This window comes from Telmatherina bonti (assembly GCF_933228915.1).
Source record: "Telmatherina bonti genome assembly, chromosome: 12".
In the NCBI taxonomy this organism is placed as follows: Eukaryota; Metazoa; Chordata; class Actinopteri; order Atheriniformes; family Telmatherinidae; genus Telmatherina; species Telmatherina bonti.
Window position 1 is genome coordinate 24,474,184 of NC_136610.1, and position 18,626 is coordinate 24,492,809.

Below are 18,626 nucleotides of genomic sequence, written 5' to 3' on the forward strand. Positions count from 1 at the left end.
CTTGTGTCTAAAAAAATGAGTCACAATGAAAATGGTTATTATAATCTATTTCGGGATAAAGAGTAGCATCTCTTTTTGATGTATGATGGCCCAAAGAGGCCATAGAACATAGAAAACAGAAAAAAAAATCTGACATTTCATAAAACATGTTTTATGAAATGTTTTGCTGTGCTCAGATTTGTTCCTATTTTATTGTATTTATTTATTCATTTATTTATTTATTTGCTGTTTCTTGTGTTTTGCACCTGTGTGGGACACAGTAACATGCTGACACGGTTTTGTTACTGTATTTAGGTTAAATAAATGAGTGAAAACTCTAAGAAACAGTTGCTTTTACAAAGTGTATTCCAGATCCCACAAACCATAAGCCATTGTCACTACGCAAATGTTAACTTGTTGAAATTTTTAATTGATTTTAGAGCTGCACCGGAATTACATGTAAGTTGAATAGCAACAAATGAAGTCTTGCCCTGATGAAACTTGTCAACGTTTCAGCCCAGAGAGGCCTGTTATGCTCAGCATCATTAATAAAGTATAATCACTTCTTGTTGTCGGGCCCTCATTGAAATTTATAACAAGGCCAGAATCATTTGGATTGTTAATGTTTCACAAGCTTCTTTGTGAAATCTTTCTGCCTGAGCCAACATGTGAAAAATGACAGTGAATACATTCAGAAACCCAGATGACATCTGCTGAATGACATCACAGCTCGCAACTGTGTGTTTAAATTTAAGACAGAAGCAAGTCTTGCTTTGCAGGAGATCAGTTCCATAAATGTTTTGGGAATCATTAATCTGTATCATCAGGGTGCTTCGTGTTTGTCAGTGGATGACAAGGAGTCAGGCTCTTTGCTTCAATCACGAGCTTTAGATTCAGTATGTCACAGCACATCCCAATCTATGGACAATGCCTCTGTCAGTCTCAATGAAGACAACTGTCAGATGTTTCAACGGGAGACAGATCAAACAGATGAACAATTCATGGTACTACAGAATCTTGATGGTGATGTTTTGACACATCAATGGGGCTCCTTGTTCTTTTTTTCTGTGCTTCTGCCTTGATTTTGCAGTAAATGACCATTTTACGAAATGCATCTCCTTGTTAATGCATGTTTTTTTTTTCTTTAGACAATGAGTCAAGCTGTAGTGACTCACAATGCAGTTGACCAGGACATGCAGACTGGGTTGAAAAGTTCAGTACTTTCTGGCCAGGAAAACATGTAGGATCCACAGATGTGTCATCAGCAGATAAAATATGTTTGATTTCATTCCATTCAAATGCAGCACCAAGTTTTTCTTTTTTCCTTTTTTTTTGATGCAAGCAGTGAAAGAAGTTGCTTTGGGAGAGACCTTTGAACAACATTTTTCAAATATGACATATGACAACAGAGAAGCTTTACAAGTCGTACGATCAATAAAAAAGAATCTCAAAAGAGCAGATACATCTTTACCTTTCAAACCATAACACACTTGGACATTTAGAAGTACAAGAACTCTGCCTTCTGCTACCGATTGCCAGAAGGATAAAAGGACTTTTGGTGCAGCTAATAAAATTAATTTAGGCAAAAAAGAAGAAAAAAAAAACACGGGACAATAGTTTAGCATGAGAAGGTCTTATAATCATTCTTCTTACTTTCATCCTGACTTGTTTGAGAAGCAACAACTCATTGGTTATGTGCCAACCTATAACTTCTTGTTGCTTGTCATGATGTAAAGACTCATTTGTGAAGTTCCTTTTATACATCAATAGGATTACCATCCATTATCACAAATGAGACACAGTTCAAATCAAGCTATAGTAGAACGTTTGAAGATGTTAATCAGTGATCTAAAAGATTGTCTGTGTGGTTAAGTGTCTTTACTCAGCAGCTTGATGAGGTCCATGGGGATTTATTTAAAGCTAAATGGCCAAGTTCTTAATTTAAATTTATAAGAAGGTGGCATGACTGCAATTTCTTTACATCTACATGCGTAGAACTAGCAGTCTAATCTGATGGCAAACAACTTGACCAACTGGCATCATAAATTAATATAGTGATTTATTTTCTTTTTTTGCATAAGTTTTGCACAAGTGTGCTGGGGTAAAGGTAAAGAAGGTTTTTTTCTCTGACCGAACCCAAATTGAGCATTGGCCTCATGATACCCAGGGAAGTTCAGCTGAGAATGTTTCCTCAGCATTTAGCAGCAAGCAAATACTTAGACTTTAGGATGAGGTTCTGGAGTTGTTACCACGGATACCATACATTTGACAGACAGATATTTTTATAACATGCATGCTAATACTACGGCTTACCTCAGTTTGCCTCATGCCTTCTCTTTTTAGCTGTGTCCCTGTAGGCGACAACATGAACCTAGAAACAGTTGCAATCATTTTCCCACCCAACTCTTTCATCGCGCTTCCAATTTCACCGATCCAACTCTAAAGGGTGAAGCTTGACATGCTGCAATCCAGCGACTGCTTTAAAGAATCACTTAGCATGCAAAAGTCGAAAAAGTCGTGTTTTTACTGATCAAAGTAGAAGGAAGAACACAAACGACTGGATGTCCACCATGTTTGTTTCCTTGTGTCTGTGACATGTTGTTCTTCATGATAATCCAAGGAAGATGTCAATTCCCGACACCACACTGTTACATAGCTAACACATCCAGCTTTTACCTTGTCTAGGTAATGATACAGCGGAGATGTAACAGAGATTAGGGTGTCATAGCATTGTTTTTGATATCAAAGATTACAGCCAGTGCATTTCAGTACTGATGACACAGCGTACTTTGTGCTTATAGAAAAGTACTTTCATAAACATCCATTTGATGTCCTTATAAAAAAAAAAAAAACAAGGTGTTGATTTCTCGGTTGAGCTGTTGACATGTGGGCAGGGTGGGATGCCATACAAACATCATCTTTTGCCTGGATGGAATTAACAGAATGTCCTCTTTTCTATTCTGTTTCTATTTCGGATTTGACGTGAAGTCATTCTTCACTGCAGTGTCTTTGAAGATAAGATAGTGTCTCTCTCATATAAAGTTGGAATCTTTGCCAGTGTTTGATTTAAAAAAGAAAACAGTAAATGTTGTGGTGTGAATATGATTTGATTTACTCTGAAATGGAACAAACTGCCTAAGAACTATGTTTAAAACCAAATGAATATAAGAGGATTATGCCCGTTTCTGGCAAGCACAAACTGCCAGCTAGCAGAATGTGGTGATGTTTATTGTTTTCGCTAAATTGTGTAGCCGTTGAAATGTTGTTTATTGTGACAGCAATGTATAGATGTAGAATAATCATATAGCAGAATGTGAAAGTGTGCATGCTAATACATAAACCAAGGTAAACAGACAGAGTGTAACTGCATGTTGGTAGGAAAGGGAACAGTGTTTATCTCTGGAATGCAATGGATACTTGCTAGTATTGGAAACAAATTGAAGCTTGACTACAAGCAGAAAAGTGCCCCATGTCTGCCAGAGCTTGGTGTATTTATGATAGTCTCACTTCTATAAATACAACATTATTGCTGACCAGGTGCAACCCTTCATTCTGTTTTTTTAGAGGGGAGTCTTCCAGCAAGATAATGTGTCATCATTTCAAGATGGTTCCACGAAATTACTTTACTTTCCTCCAGTGGTCTGAACACTCCCCAGATCACAGCCTAATAAAACATTTTAGCGATGAGGTGAAGTGGAATGTTCACAGCATTATGCACTACTAAAAGAAAAAAAAACTGCTGTCAAGTAAGAGTAGACCAAAATCCCCCCAAAAAGCAAGTCAAAAACCCAGAATTAAAGGGGACCGTACATGGCATTACATCTATGTGTACCTAATAAAATTGTCAATGAATGAATTTACAATGCTGGTAAAGGACTTCACTTCAATCAGAGACCTCCGGCTGAAATACTCATTCCCTTGCTTGGCTTCTTAACATAGACACCATGGCATCCTTAATTTACATACTGGTAAAAGATCAATGTAGCTCTTGGAAGCTGCTTTGACACTTATTCAAAACAGCTACCCTTTTTTTTCCCTTGTGTAGTCTGCAGCAAAAAGGGGTGAGCAGGCAGTGAGTGATGTGGGTAAAGAAAGTCAGACACCTCCTCAGTCGAAGTCAACCTCAAAGAGCATTTTGTCATGTATCTTCACCTGATAAAGTACCTGCAACTCTCTTCGCATCACTACTGAATCAAGGCCTGTTTCACACTGTTTGATGCTGTTTGATGTCAGTTCAGATGTGAAAAAGTAATGGCAGGAAAAAAAAAAGTTGGAAAGAAAAAAATCCAAAACTAGCATACAATTTTATCCCTTTTTTTTCTGCTCATGGATGCTTTTTGTGGAATGCTAATCATTGAGTTAGATGTCACTGCGTTATGAAGGATGTCCTTCAAGCTTCACCTGATTTCAAGAGACAGCTTGGCAAACCTTGCTTTAAATTTAGTTGAAAGCATGTCTAATTGAATTTTGATACGTAATTAAATCAAGCAATAAATCAGCCCAGATCCCACTGCAACCGACAATTCAACACTCTTGAGCACCACGAGCTAATTATGATGAAGTTATTATCTCAACCAAAGGGAGTTCTCTGAATGGCTTCTCCTGCTTCACGAAGGATTTTTTTTTCCAACTGGAATGTACTCAACCTTGAGGAAAGGGCATCTCTCAAATGATAAATATGAAAGATCCTGTAATTGTCACGTGCTTGGGTGTAATATATCCATGTTGAAAAAATGGATCCCTATCGAAACAGCTGATCACTTCGAGCGAGTTTTTGACGTTCTTACGCACACATTAATACATCATGGTGAATAGTATCTGATCTGTTTGTAGTCAGTAATTACAGCTGGTTGTAATTTCTGTCAATAATTCCTCGATGTGTAGGAAGTGACTTTATCGATTTAACATGGATTTAGAGCATCATCCTCATCATCTGCTTCCCAGTCTCTTATGGTTAATCAATTACATCCCCTGCAATTTGAGTACGCTTTTGATGCCATGCTCTGTGCATGTAATCTCCTGACATAAGGTATTAAATGAAGTCTAATTATAACTTTGCTGCTATGTGTCACATCACACTCTTTTAATACCTAAGAAGACAAATTGGTGTGTCAGTAAAGCGAGGTGTTGCATTTTGATTCAGCGTAAAACAAAATTTAGAAGTTCGTTAAGGCGGTCCCAGGATCCTTGTAAATAGGTATGCATAAATGAATAAAATGTGTTTTAATGATCAGTCGGCTTGACTGCAGGAAACAGGCATTAGGAGTTGGGGGAAAAAAAGGGCATAATTCTCCGCCTCCCCAGACAACCACACTGGATCTTGCTGCTATAGTTTTCATAAATGAATCCTTTGCAACAATTACGGCTGTAGCCTCCTTCTACATAATTTGATGAGCAAAATGGAACGTTGATGAAGTTTTTTTTTTTTTTTTTTTTTAATTATAATGCCACCTGGGATCCTGACACAAACGCCACTGAAAGGAGGGGGTCCACCACTGCAGCTGCAAGGCAGCTTATTTGCTACCCCCTTTTCTCTCTTCCTCTTTGTACATCCCCCTTTTTTTTAATTTGCACGATTTGTTGGTCCAAATGAAACAGCAAAAGGTTAGTGTGGAGTAATTAACAGCAGCTTCCCTAATGAAATCAGTAGGGGATGGTACACTGGGAGGATCAATATCTCACCAAGAGTGAAGCAAGAAGAAGGATTGTCCAGGGGAAACACGCATATACAGACCACTTAATAATAATGAGCTGATGAAAAGGCAACACGATGTTCACTTATAAATCAAAATTGGTTCGAACACGCTGTGACATTATTGCTGTCTTGTAACTGTGCTACAGGAAAGTTCCTCTTTGTGCTCACTCAAGAAGTTTACAGGATTTACACCACTCTCTGTGGTTTGCTGAAAGGGTTTCCCCTTTATTGAATGTCAATAAGGACATCAATACACTTTGGACGACAACACCATCGCAGAAGTAAATGGGTATTCTATTTATCTAAGGCTACACTTAAGTATATTGAAGACTTTATTAGCCCCTTTTGATGAGGAGGTGTTTTGTTTTGCAATGGTTTTATCACTTTGTCTAAGACATGCTGCGTTTGCCAGTGGTAAAGGATGCAGAACATAAGCTCTGCTCGGTGGTTCTTGGCCAAAACATCCATGTCTCTTGCGTCTGCACACATGACAAGATGGCATGCACAGCCAAGTTCTCCAGTGCGAGCGTTTGTATTATGCATGCATGTCTGCATGTGTTTGATTGCGTTGTGGTCGCCTGACAATAGTCATTTTGCTTCTACTGATAAATTCAGACACATCCATCTCATCCACAGGGAGAGCTACTTGAAAGCAGGCCACATGCTTTTCTTCCACCCTCTCCAAACAGATTAAGTAGTAGACTGTGGCACTGCCTTGACATTTTGGCATACTGCAGTCCAAGCAACTCCCGCTTGACCATTATTTTCAGAGACTTGATGCAGGCAAGCTGAAATGTAACTGACTTTACGGATTTTCTCTGCAAGAACCTTGAGCAGAAAGTCAAAGCAAATGTGAAAAATGCAACAGTAAGTTTTGTAAAGTCATGAGACTGTACCCACTGAGCTCTGTTGCCATGCTTTATGCATTTTGCCACCTTCAAAGGTATTTACACTATGAAATAAACTGTTATGTGGGAGGCTGTAGAGATGGAGCAGCACATCTCATTAGTGTTAAGCTATTAGGAGCATGGAAACCCCAGGGACAGGAGGTTTTAAGGCTTTTAGTGCAACTTGAAGTTAGCACATCAAACTTTTTTTTTTTTTAATATATACATTTAAATCTGCAGCAAGGTCACTTGATGCACTGATGTTTTTTTTTTTTTTTTTTATATGCTTTGTTTCATTTTAAGCTTTAGACACAGGAACATGTAGCAGCGCTTTACTTTGTGACACTACACGTTGCAGACGTTCTAACTAACTTCTAACTAACTTATTAAATGTATTAAATAGCTGTATTAAAGTTTACACAAATCAGAAGGACGTTCTGTTAAGCAAACTGGATTGATAAGGTTTTGGCAACTTTTTCAATTAGGACGTGTTCCTTTAAAATGAATTTCTTAAAAATGTTCTGTTTACCATCTTTCAGCTAGTGACTTAAAGGTCCTAGAAGTTGTGTATCCAGAGTCTGTCCTCAAGGGCAGCTATCCTGCAGGTTTTGGATGTGCAGCTTGGAAAGGATCTGACAGTCCTTTCAGAGGAACCATTTAATCTGAATCAGATGTGTTGGAGCAGGGAGACGTCTTAAACCTGCAGGACTGCAGCCCTTGAGGATTGGAGCTGGACAACCCTGATGTAAAGCTTCCTAAGATTAACTACTCGCAAAATTACATGCTGCTTGTCTACCTGTAACATCTTTTTTTTACAATGTAATTACTGACTGATTTGTGAATAGATTACTTACTTTTATTTTGCATCCTGTGATAAATAATTCTAAGTAAGATGTAGCTGTAGGTAAATAAAATAATGTGCCTGTTTCTGTTGTTACCACAAACAGTGCATTTAACAGTGTATAAAACAATACAGGCTTCATAAACAGTCATAAAGAGCAGTGATCTGCAGATCAGTCCAGTCTGTGTTAGCTTCATTTCAATACTCAAGTTCTGTGTTCTGCAACTTGTGCCTACATGTTTCTAAAGATTAATTATGCAACCTTATCCCCTGTTCATAAAACATGATTCCCATGTATTGATTCCAGCTTTACACATACTGATTTAGTTACACATCCACACGTTGCAATGGATTTATTAAAAGGGAGCCCAAGGAGACTTCATGCTCGTGGAGAAGCAGTGCTCCACCACTGGCCTGGTGCTTTAAGTTGGAATAGATATGAATTTTAACTGATTTGGATTAATTTTAATGCTCTAAATGTAAATGCGTATTCACAGAAAGAGACTGAACGTGAAATCTGAATCTGAAGGAAAATAAACATTTTCTAATATCCTTGATATACACACAGCAGGTTCATTGTCTTACTCCCAGCATGCCTCATTCTGCTGTAGATGTAATATTAGCTACCCTCCAGTCACCTACGCACAGCTGGAATGCATTCCTCTCTACCTTCTGTTTTGTGATTATTCTACCTCTGTGGCAAACTGCCATGCTGGAGCTCAGACCTTTACTGGCAAAGATGAGCTACAACATCACTTCCAGTTCATAGTTAAGCTGCGTTCTTGGGAACAGAAACGGGCTGTACAGTCAACTCACTTCCTACAATATCAGATAAAACCGTTTGCATGCGCTGAATGAAAACATGCCACGTAATGCTACAGCATGTATTTACAACAGTACATGCTTCTTTCCCTCCTGTCTACATTCATGGGGTAACCACTGTATCTTAGAATTGGTACATTTGGATTGAGAAAGAGAGCACAATAAAGCCTGGTGTTTTTAATCAATTATTTATCCAATATTTTAATGATCAGAGTGCCTGGGGTGATCAAAGCCGAGGCTCGAGCTGCACTGCCTTTGCTCGCTAAGACATCTCTCTGTACTTTGATGTGGTTCACCAACAAATGCACTTATCTTAAGCATAACTCTCTCCCAGGCTTGCAGCTGAGTGCTTTGAAACTGCTAGTTTGAGAGGCGTACATACGGAGAAAGGGTCACTGACCAGCCCGTACTGAGGAGGGGGAAAAAAAAAGCAAAAAGCTCACTCATTTATTTTCTCAACAATCCAATGTACAGCCTCTACTTTGAATGTCATCTAAATCTAAAACAACCGTGGGTCACCTTCTCAGATCCCACATGTACATTATCATATATTTAATTGGTTGGCAAGGTCTCTAACTTCAAGTGTATGTCACAAGTTGTTGAATAAAACATTACTCGGAGAAGAAACAACTGCCTGATGGCAGTTTCAAGTAAAATGGTCCTTTAAATGACCAGACATTCTATGCAAATGAGAAACATCTCAGACCTGACAAATGCTGGAGTCAGATGGGGGGTGGGGGGGCTTCTTGGTGATTCTTTGTGAGGTTTCGAAAGAAATCATTGTTTGGGTTCTAAATGTCAAGCAAGTAAATAAAAATAAACTTTTCATCTGCGACAAGACTCTCCTTCATTCCCGTGTATGCCAGTGGCAGATTTTAAGCTTTAAGCGTATCATGCCTTCATTCACAAGAACTCATCTGTGGAAGCGACGGACAAAGGCATTCTAAGCCTTTACTGGATCTGCTTCTGAGGAAGTCGGGCTCGCGCTGTATGGTACAGCATCCATGTACAAAGCACTTTGTTCTGTGTGAGGTTGTTGAACGTCTTACCTACATTTCCAAAATGAAAAATCTGTCTCAGTTTCTGCCATTGCATTTTCCCTGCACTCAATATATATAATTCTTGTATTTTTAAGTTGTATTTTGCTCATATCAAAACAGTTTGTGAGGTACATAAAATAATTAATGAATGAAATTTTTATTTAATAAATAACTTTATATTTTGAGCATTGCTTATATATTTGCTTTGTTTTTGAGAATAATATACAGTATAACTACCAGAAGCTGATCTTATATATAAACAGCATGTTATGCTACTTATTTGCACATCAAAGCAAAAATAATAATCCATTTGGATTTATTTTTCTGCCCATCTGGTGAATCGTCAGCCAACGGTTACTCTATATTTTTCCTCCTCTTGGCTTCATAATCTCTTGAGGGAAATATCTGGCTATACTTTTTAAATACTATGTTGATCAACACAAACAACTAACTTTGCCTCACTTTTGTTTCGGTTCAACAGTGGCTGGATGGTATCAAAGCTTTTTAAAACTAAATACAGCCCTGCCAGGGGGGTATGAGGTTTTTTTTTTTCTGTCAAACATGTTATTTTAGCAGCTTCATATTCCATGGAAATAAAATAAACCAGTTTGTACCCATATGGATATCATATCTCCACATTAACATGCGATTATTCCTAATTAAATAAGCAGAGCAAGCCATCTGCATCATGTAGAAAATGAACATTTTGTCCTGATGTACTTCAGTCGTCCAGTGTAAGAAAGCGTTTTGTTCTTGGTGAATAGCTTTGTGTGTGTGTGTGTGTGTGTGTGTGTGTGTGTGTGTGTGTGTGTGTGTGTGTGTGTTAGTGTTGCTCCATCACTCAGTCAGCAGAAACATCCCTTCATGTACAATTATGACAGGATAATCTGTTGACATGAACTTGTTTCCTGTTCATTGTTTTACCGTTCCACCCCAGCAGTCCCCTCAGCTTCTCCCCACCTAAGTGCCTCCTCGCTGCCAGATTTCTTCTATTTTCTTCGCAAATAAAGCCACGTTTTCAGATTATTATACACAGTACAAAGAAAACAAAATTGGTGATTAAAAATTAAATACTCTTATCTCTCTTTGAGTTATCTCAGTCCCCAGAGAGAGGAAGCTATTTTGCCGGCTTGCGGGTGTCTTTTGTTCCCAATTTAGAAGCTTGTCGCTGTTTATTGTTAATTTTTGATGCTTCATTTGATATTCTGTTCACTTTTCTCCCTGACATGCAGAGAAAACATCTTTATCAAAGTGTCAGTGCATGCCTTGTACTGTCAGAATGTCAGGTTTGCCCTATTCTTTACATTTCTGTGGTGTGTACTTTGTAGCCTGGCTTGTTGGTGAGCCAACTCAGCCTGGAAATGTGCTGTGGAAACGCTGCATCTACACAAAAAAAGAAAGAAAAAAACTTAATTCTCATTTCCAAATATAAAAAAAAAAAAAAAAAAAGAAAAATTAAAGCTCCAAAGCTTTGCAGTGGTGGCATCTGACTGACTTTACGAATGCTCCCAGCATAATTTCCTTTCATAGATATTAATTTCCATAGTAAATCCTCTGAAAAGTTCTCGTCTGTCAATAAAGTAAAATATCTGTTTTCTGTCTTTTAGGAAGCCTGTCAACTTGGCAAGATCACCTCTGTGAACGTAAGTCTCCCACACAGCCTACTCTCCTCCATTGTATAAATGTGCTGACATAAGCATCGCCTGAGCTTGCTACATTATTGGTTGCTTCACTTCCTAAAGTTTTCAATAATTTATGCTAGCAGCAATTTTTGCATTTCAACCACACGTGGAAAATCCCTGAATGCAAATTAACATTGTCAGTTTTTGTTATCACTGGGGTCAAAATAACACATCGTTAATGCACTACATCTTCTTGAGCATTTAACACTGCAAGACAGTAATTATCGAGTGTGCTGTGACAGTTCAACACTCTTGAAGAATAACAAGTGTTAGGTGTTTACAGAGCCCACAGTATGAACTGTTCCTTTCTTTATGTTTAAACACCACGAGGGTGTCTTGCTGATACTTTATATTCTGCTGGTCTCAGATGAACATGCTCATAAGATCCACACAGTCAAATCTAGATGATATTATCACAGGAGTTCCACCGCACGCTGAAAAATGACACTTTGTTACTTAAAGAAACCATAAAAACGTGCAACAAAAGTGCTGAAGAATAATGTAAAGTGTTGAGTTTCTTATTTTTCCTTTTATTTCTGATCCTAACACATTCAAAGGAAAACTTATTTTTGGAAAGCCTGATTAGCATAGTTTACAGTGACATATAACTTGTAAGGACTGAAGACAGCTACGCATGTGGGTAATGCCCCAGAAAATCACTCGGAAATTCTCTGCATTACTCTTATGTTGGTATTCACTCTTGTTTGGATTTTCTAGATGGATGATTCCACTCTCCCAAAGCGACAGAAAAAAACAACATACATTGGCCAATTTTACACTTTGTTCATTTTAAACTGTCAGTGAGCTCAATAGCAAGTGAGGAGCAATACCCAGCAACGGCAGTTCAACACCTCCTCCTCATGCCGGTCACCACCCTGGTTGCATTTTGCAGTAGGAGGGGTTCCCGTTCCTCAGCCAGGAGCTATTGAAGGTCAACTGGCTGTGTTAGTCACTCTAGCACATACAGCATGCCCGAGATGATCTCACATGTGTTCAGTCTGGTGAAGTCTCAAATCACAGCAGGCCATTCCACCCTCTCCACTTCCAAACTGTGGAGCTACTCTGTGATGATCCTGGTACTCTGGGAGAGCATTGTCATCCCAGAGGATCCACAGCCTTTCAATATGTCTGTCCATCAGCTAAGTGCCAATCAGAGCCAGTGATGTATCTGCAACTCAGGCACATCTGGCATCGCTTGTATATCATAACAAGAGTGAATACTGACAGGAGATTATTGCAGAAGATGTAGAAAATTCTGTGTTGGCAATTACACTTGATTAGCTGAGCTGCTCATTCCATGGAAGTATTGTCCTTGCAAGCTATATTTTGTTGTTTAGGTGACTAATCACTATTAACTGGTACTGATAAAAGGGTCAAATAACCGACCAAATATAAATTTCCTTACTTGTTGTGTTAAGTTTACAAAGTGTAAGACAATTAGCATAGCTGTCAGGATGGAGCCCAAAAAAAAAACAGGATATTGGCACCTAAATCTAACATTCATAATCACATTATTTTTTTTTTTTCAAATTTTATTTTTTTATTGAGAAGACACAATAATATTCGTAGTTTGAACATAGACAGTCTTAATCTTCTCTTTTCATATTAAAGACAATTTTAAATAATTAGAACAAAAGGGGGGGGGGGGGGGGGTACCTTTCTTTTTTTGAATGTTATGCATAATGTATGTGTACAAAGTATACAGTTACACAAAATCTGTTCGTACCGGCTTGACATACTCTGTCCATTTTGACCACATCTTGTAAAATGAGTCCAGATGCAGTTTCAGTCGAAATGAAAGCTTTTCCATTGTATATATGTCCTGTATTATATTTAGCCAGTCCTCAGTTTTTGGAGATTCAGGTTGAAGCCATTTTCTGGTGATCGCCTTTTTACTTGCTGCTAATAAAATGTAGAGTAGTTTCTTTTCTCTGTAGGGAAACCCTTCAACTTCAATGTTACACAGGTACATTGTTTCAAAAGACAAAGGAAAAGTTAGTGAAAACACCATTTGAACATGTTGATGTATTTCTACCCAATATCTCTGAATAACTTGGCAATTCCAGAAAACATGGAAATGATTAGCCCCTTGGCTGCCACACCTCCAACATGCATCACCAATACCCCAATATCTTTTTTGAGTTGGTGTAATGAAAAATCTCATGGCATTTTTCCAACAAAATTCCCGCCAAATATTTGATCCAGTTGTGACCCATTGTATTTGGCAAATATGCTCCCATTTCTCCTCAGTAATTATAAAATTTCCTTCTCTTTCCCACTTTTCTTTTATATAGTATGTGCTCTCCCCTTTACTCCGTCGTATGCTATTATATATCTTAGAAACTAATTTGGAGGGGGACATTGACTTAGTAAGTTATATAAACGTGTGTAAGAATCCTTGGTCTGATGGGGGTATTGTAATCTTCTGGTTAAAATAGTTCCTGACTTGCAGGTACCTAAAGAAATCTTCAGAGCCCAGCCCATATTTTTGCTTCAGTGTATCAAACGACTGAAGAGCCCCCTTGTGGACAAGTGAATTATAGTTAGTTATTCCTTTCAAATTCCAGGTTTTAAATCTTTGATCATATTTGTTAGGGGTGAATTCTGAATCATATGAACACCATCGCAGAATTTTTGATTCTTTTTCCAAGCCACACATTTTAATAGTTTCATTCCAGGCGGTAATTGTCGTATATGTTATTTGCACCATTGTAAGGTTGATTTCAGATTGTAATTTAGTGTCTGCTATTAAAGCTTTGATTGGTATCCGTTTTATTGTTGTCCCCTCAACATCCTTCCAACCCGCAGTGTAAATCGGAGAGCACAAACAGACTAAGGGTCTCAACTGGGCAGCATAAAAGTAATCTTGTAAACATGGGAGACTCATACCACCTTTTTCCTTCTTTATTTGCAATGTTTTAAATTTCACTCTGGGTTTTTTACCTTTCCAAATAAACCTAGATAACAATTTGTCCCACTCTATAAATTGTTTTTGAGGTATAGAAAAAGGCAAACACTGAAACAAGTACAACATTCTAGGAAGGATATTCATTCTAATAGTTTCAATCCGTGAGTGTAGGTCTAGAAAGGGTATAATATTCCACCTTTCTAAATCCGATTTTAGTTTTGTATTTAGAGGTCCATAATTAACTTCAGTCATCTTATTGAAATCCCTGTGTAATAAAATTCCTAGATATTTTATTGATTGTGTGTCCCATCTACATTGATAAAGATTTTTAATGTATTGAGGGGGGTCATAATTTAAAGTTAAAATTTGAGTTTTATTTACATTAATTTTATATCCTGAGAATATGCCAAATTCGTCAAACATCTGCATAGTTTTTGGTAATGTCTGTGTTGGATTTGTAATGGTCAACAACAAATCATCAGCATATAAGGCTAATTTCTGTTCTTTTCCTGCAACGTTTATCCCAACAATATCTTGTCTTTGTCTAATCCATTGGCCTAGTGGCTCAATGTATAAAACAAAAAGCAATGCAGATAAATTACAGCCTTGCCTTACTCCTCTTTCCAGGGCTATTGACTCGGTGAGGTCACCATTAATTTTAATTCTTGCTAAAGGTGTTTGATATATTCCTGCAATCATTTCAATGAATGGTTTATGAAAATTAAATTTACAGAGGACTTTAAATAAAAAGGACCACCTCACCGAGTCAAATGCCTTTTCTGCGTCCAAGCTCATCACCAAGGTTTCTTGTTTGTTCTGTATTGCCTGTTGCATTATATGTAACACTCTACGGATATTATCTTGTGTCTGTCTTTGTTTGATAAATCCAGTTTGGTCCTTATGTATCAACAGTGGTAAAATGGATTCCATTCTCCTAGCTATAATTGATGCAAACAGTTTGTAATCTATGTTTAAGACGCTAATTGGTCGATAATTACCACACTGTAGTCTGTCCTTTCCTTCTTTTGGAATGACGGATATTATAGCTTCGTTCCATGAAGGAGGAACTATTTTGCTTTGCATAACCCAGTTGAAAGTCTTTAGTAAAGTCGGGATTAAATGAACCTCCATAATTTTATACCACTCGGGGCCAAATCCATCTGCTCCAGCCATCTTTCCATTTTTCAATTTTTTAATTGCCAGATGGATTTCTTCTTTTGTTATTGGAGAAATTAGTATTTTATTCTGTTCATCTGTCAATGAAGGTAAATTTAGTTGTGAAAGAAATACTTCTGTTTCTTGATCATTGTCCATACGAACTTGGGAGTAAAGTTTTAGATAATAATTTTGAAAACACTGCTTAATCATCTCTTGTTCATTTTCTATTTTGTCATTTAAGGGATTCTTAATTTGATGAATTGTTCGCTCTGCCTGCTGTTTCCTGAGTTTGTAGGAGAGGAGTTTTAGAGATTTTCCACCTGCTTCATAATACTGTTGTTTAATAAAGGTTAATTTTTTCTGTACATCCATTGTAGTAATATCATCGATTTCTTTTTTCAATTGTCTCATTTCAGATTTTATTTCATCTTTCATGTTTGTGGAATGTTCTTTTTGGAGTTTTAATAATTTATCTTCTAAGCCAGCAAGTTTTTGAAGATTTTTTTTTTTTTGGTGGGAGGAAATACTTATTATTTTCCCTCTAATTACGGCCTTGAAAGCGTCCCATAGTATTCCTGGATTGACTTCATTGTTGTTATTATGTTCAAAATATTCCCTCATTGCTATTTTCAAGCTTTCTTTATTCTTTGTAGAGTTTAAAATGTTTGTGTTTAATCTCCATAAGGTGGACTTTCTATTTTTTGTGAGTAAAACATCAAGATAAACAGGGTTATGATCAGAAATTGTACAGGGCCCAATTTCACATTGCTGTACCCTAAACAAGTCGTGTTTGAACATAAAAAGATAGTCTAAGCGTGAGTAAACTTTATGTACATGGGAGTAATGGGTATATTCTTTTTTAATAGGATTAATCTCTCTCCAAATGTCAGAGACCCCTATGTCCTCCATAAAAAGCTTTATTTTTTTCCCTATATTTCTTGAGACGCCTTTCTCATTTGAGGAGTCTAATTTTGCATTTAGTATAACATTAAAATCTCCACCACATATTAAGGTTCCCTGAGTTTTGGTTGTCATCAATTCCATTATTTTTCTATAAAAAGGCCAATCACTGCCAGGAGGAATATATACATTGAGTAAAGTTGTAAGAGTGCCTTCAATCTTTCCGGTTATCATTACATATCTACCTTCTCGGTCTTTCAATTCGGATAAATGTTCGTAATTTAATGCCCCAGATATGAGAATTGCCACTCCTCTCCGTCTTCCTGAACTGTGAGAAGAATAAAATACATGTTTAAAACCTGATTTGTTCAATTTCATGCGTTCTTCATCTTTTGGACATATCTTCGGTCGCTTCCGCTGCAGTGATGTAGGTCTTATCTCCATCTGGGAATTTCACTTTCAGTCTGGCTGGATAGAGGGTTTGAAACTTCAGTTGGTTCTCTTTCAAGATTTTACGGACCTCTGCGTAGTCTTTTCGTTTCTTAAGGACAAGAGGGGGGTAATCGTTGTCCAGGGTTATTTGTTTACCATTCCAGGTGAATCCTCTGCTCTGCCATGCCTTGCGGAGAATCTGTTCTTTAACTTTAAAGCTGAGAAATTTCACCACGATAGAACGTGGAGGGGCATCTTTGGGAGGAGGAGGACCTAAAGACCGATGAGCTTGTTCGATATTAGCATTTACACCGTCAACTTCCAGGCCCTCCTGCAGTAGTGTCTCAACAAAAGCAATTACTGAGGGGGAATCGCGCTCGGCGGATTCTGGGACTCCATAAATCCTGACGTTCTCTCTTCTACTGCGACTCTCAATATCCATTACTTTCTCCTCCATTGCCATATGTAGCTGCACAAGTTCAGTCATAGCTTCCTCCACGTTTTGAATGCTGTCCTCCGTTTTCTCAATCCGCTCTTCTGCCTCTTCAAGCCTGTTATTAACTTTTATCAGCTCCTCCTTAATGCTGTCCAGTTGGTCTTTATTTTCCCGTCTAAAGTCTCTTAGTTCTTGTAGAATTTCGTCGTTTGCCATGATTTATAGATTTAGTTTGACGACAGCTTAGCTCTTCTTAGCTCTTTTCGGCTACGTGTTAGCATTAGCAACTGATGCTAGCGCGAAGTTTCCAACGGGCTGAGTCTCTCGATTTACTTACTTCTCGTTCAGTCTTCGCTTGTAGATTTTATTGTACTTCTTGTCCCCCGCTTCTTAGTTAATACTGGTTTATTTTTGCGTCGTTTAAACGGGGTTAATTCCCAATTGTGTTGGTCCTTTCAGGAGCTCCCTCACCGCACAGCCATTAGGGATGGTGGTTGGCCGGAAAACCCATAATCACATTATTAATGCAGTTACATTTTTGGAAAAGAAAGTGGACATTTTCTGTCTATGGAGGCATTTCACACGGCTTGGCAGCATGAAAGGAAGTGAGGTTAGCTAATTAACCCTTCTTTGTCACTGATAGAAATATAAATAGTTTATTCTATAAGGCTTTGTGGACCCCAACAAACGTCTGACATTTACATGGGTTCCTTTTTTACATGGAGTCACCTGAACCCGATTCTCCACAAGACAAGCAGCTTCTGTTTTTGTTTTGTTTGTTTGTTTCTTAAATACATTATAATCCCTAAGGGTGTAAATATTTCTCACTATGACAAACATACTGTTTTTTTTTTTTTCTAGTATGAGTGACTTCTATTTATTTTTATGAGTACAGCATTATCAGATTACAACAATCTGTCTCAATTCATATTACAGGCAGGGAAAGTTTGTTACTTTTCTAACAATAGCAGTTCTCTACAATATCACTCATAGCAGCATAAAATCGTGACGGTTTTCAGATGTCTGTATTGCTAAATCTTCAAGTGAACAGCTCACCAGAACTTCTCACTGAAACTGTCATTAAATCCCACCATATTGTGACATCTGACTGTAACACCCTCTTTTCCCTTTCAGTTGCTCTTTTCGTAGTTAACGTCTGAGCATATATATTCATGCTTCAACAATCTTTTGTCGATGCCTACAGGACTGTTAAAGTTCTTCCTTCCTGCAGTTGCTGTGTTAAAAACCGCCCCAACCTACTTTCCAGTTTGGGCTGAATTTTGCTGAGATAGTTTCTGTTCCTGCCTCTCAGCTGCTGGAGCACATACCCACAATTCCCTGAGACACTGCAGCGAAACGGTCCTCGTTTTTCTGCGTCGTTATAACAAAGTAGACAGTTATCAACATCCGCTGATGTGTGCCGTGTTACTCACCATAAAGATGTTATTAGAAGAGTTTGATCAGAACTGAGCATCGTGTTTGCTGACGCTGGGAATGTGAACCAGATTACTCAATAACAGATCAAATTTATGAAAATTCATTTGATTTTCTCGAAAAGCCCCCTCTTGACACACTGGCTAGAATCACCTCGCTCACTCCTGTTCCTGCTAACTCATCATCTCACAGGCAGACACTCATCACCTCACACATAAAAGGCTGCAATGGAACAACATGTTCTATAAAGAAAAAAAAAAAAAAAAAAAGGCAGTCCCTGAGATATTACAGTTGCTAAAAGGCTTTTGTAGCTGTTGCGCAATCTTGACATCAGAGAGTATGGACATGCCGGAGAGCATGTTTTGGATGAAAGTATTTCTGTATGACAGTTTTTTTTTTTAATGTTTTCAGA

At 37.9% G+C, this 18,626-nt stretch overlaps 1 protein-coding gene across 1 annotated transcript in view; it reads left to right on the top strand.

Annotated features, from left to right (window-relative positions):
- pcdh11 (protocadherin 11) overlaps positions 1-18,626 on the top strand; it is a gene marked incomplete at both ends in the record, with an annotated part of 122,083 nt that overhangs the window by 56,880 nt on the left and 46,577 nt on the right. The window contains one exon of the mRNA XM_079250511.1: positions 10,872-10,907. Within this exon, the coding sequence (XP_079106637.1) occupies positions 10,872-10,907 (36 nt within the window). The remainder of the gene's footprint in view (positions 1-10,871; positions 10,908-18,626) is intronic.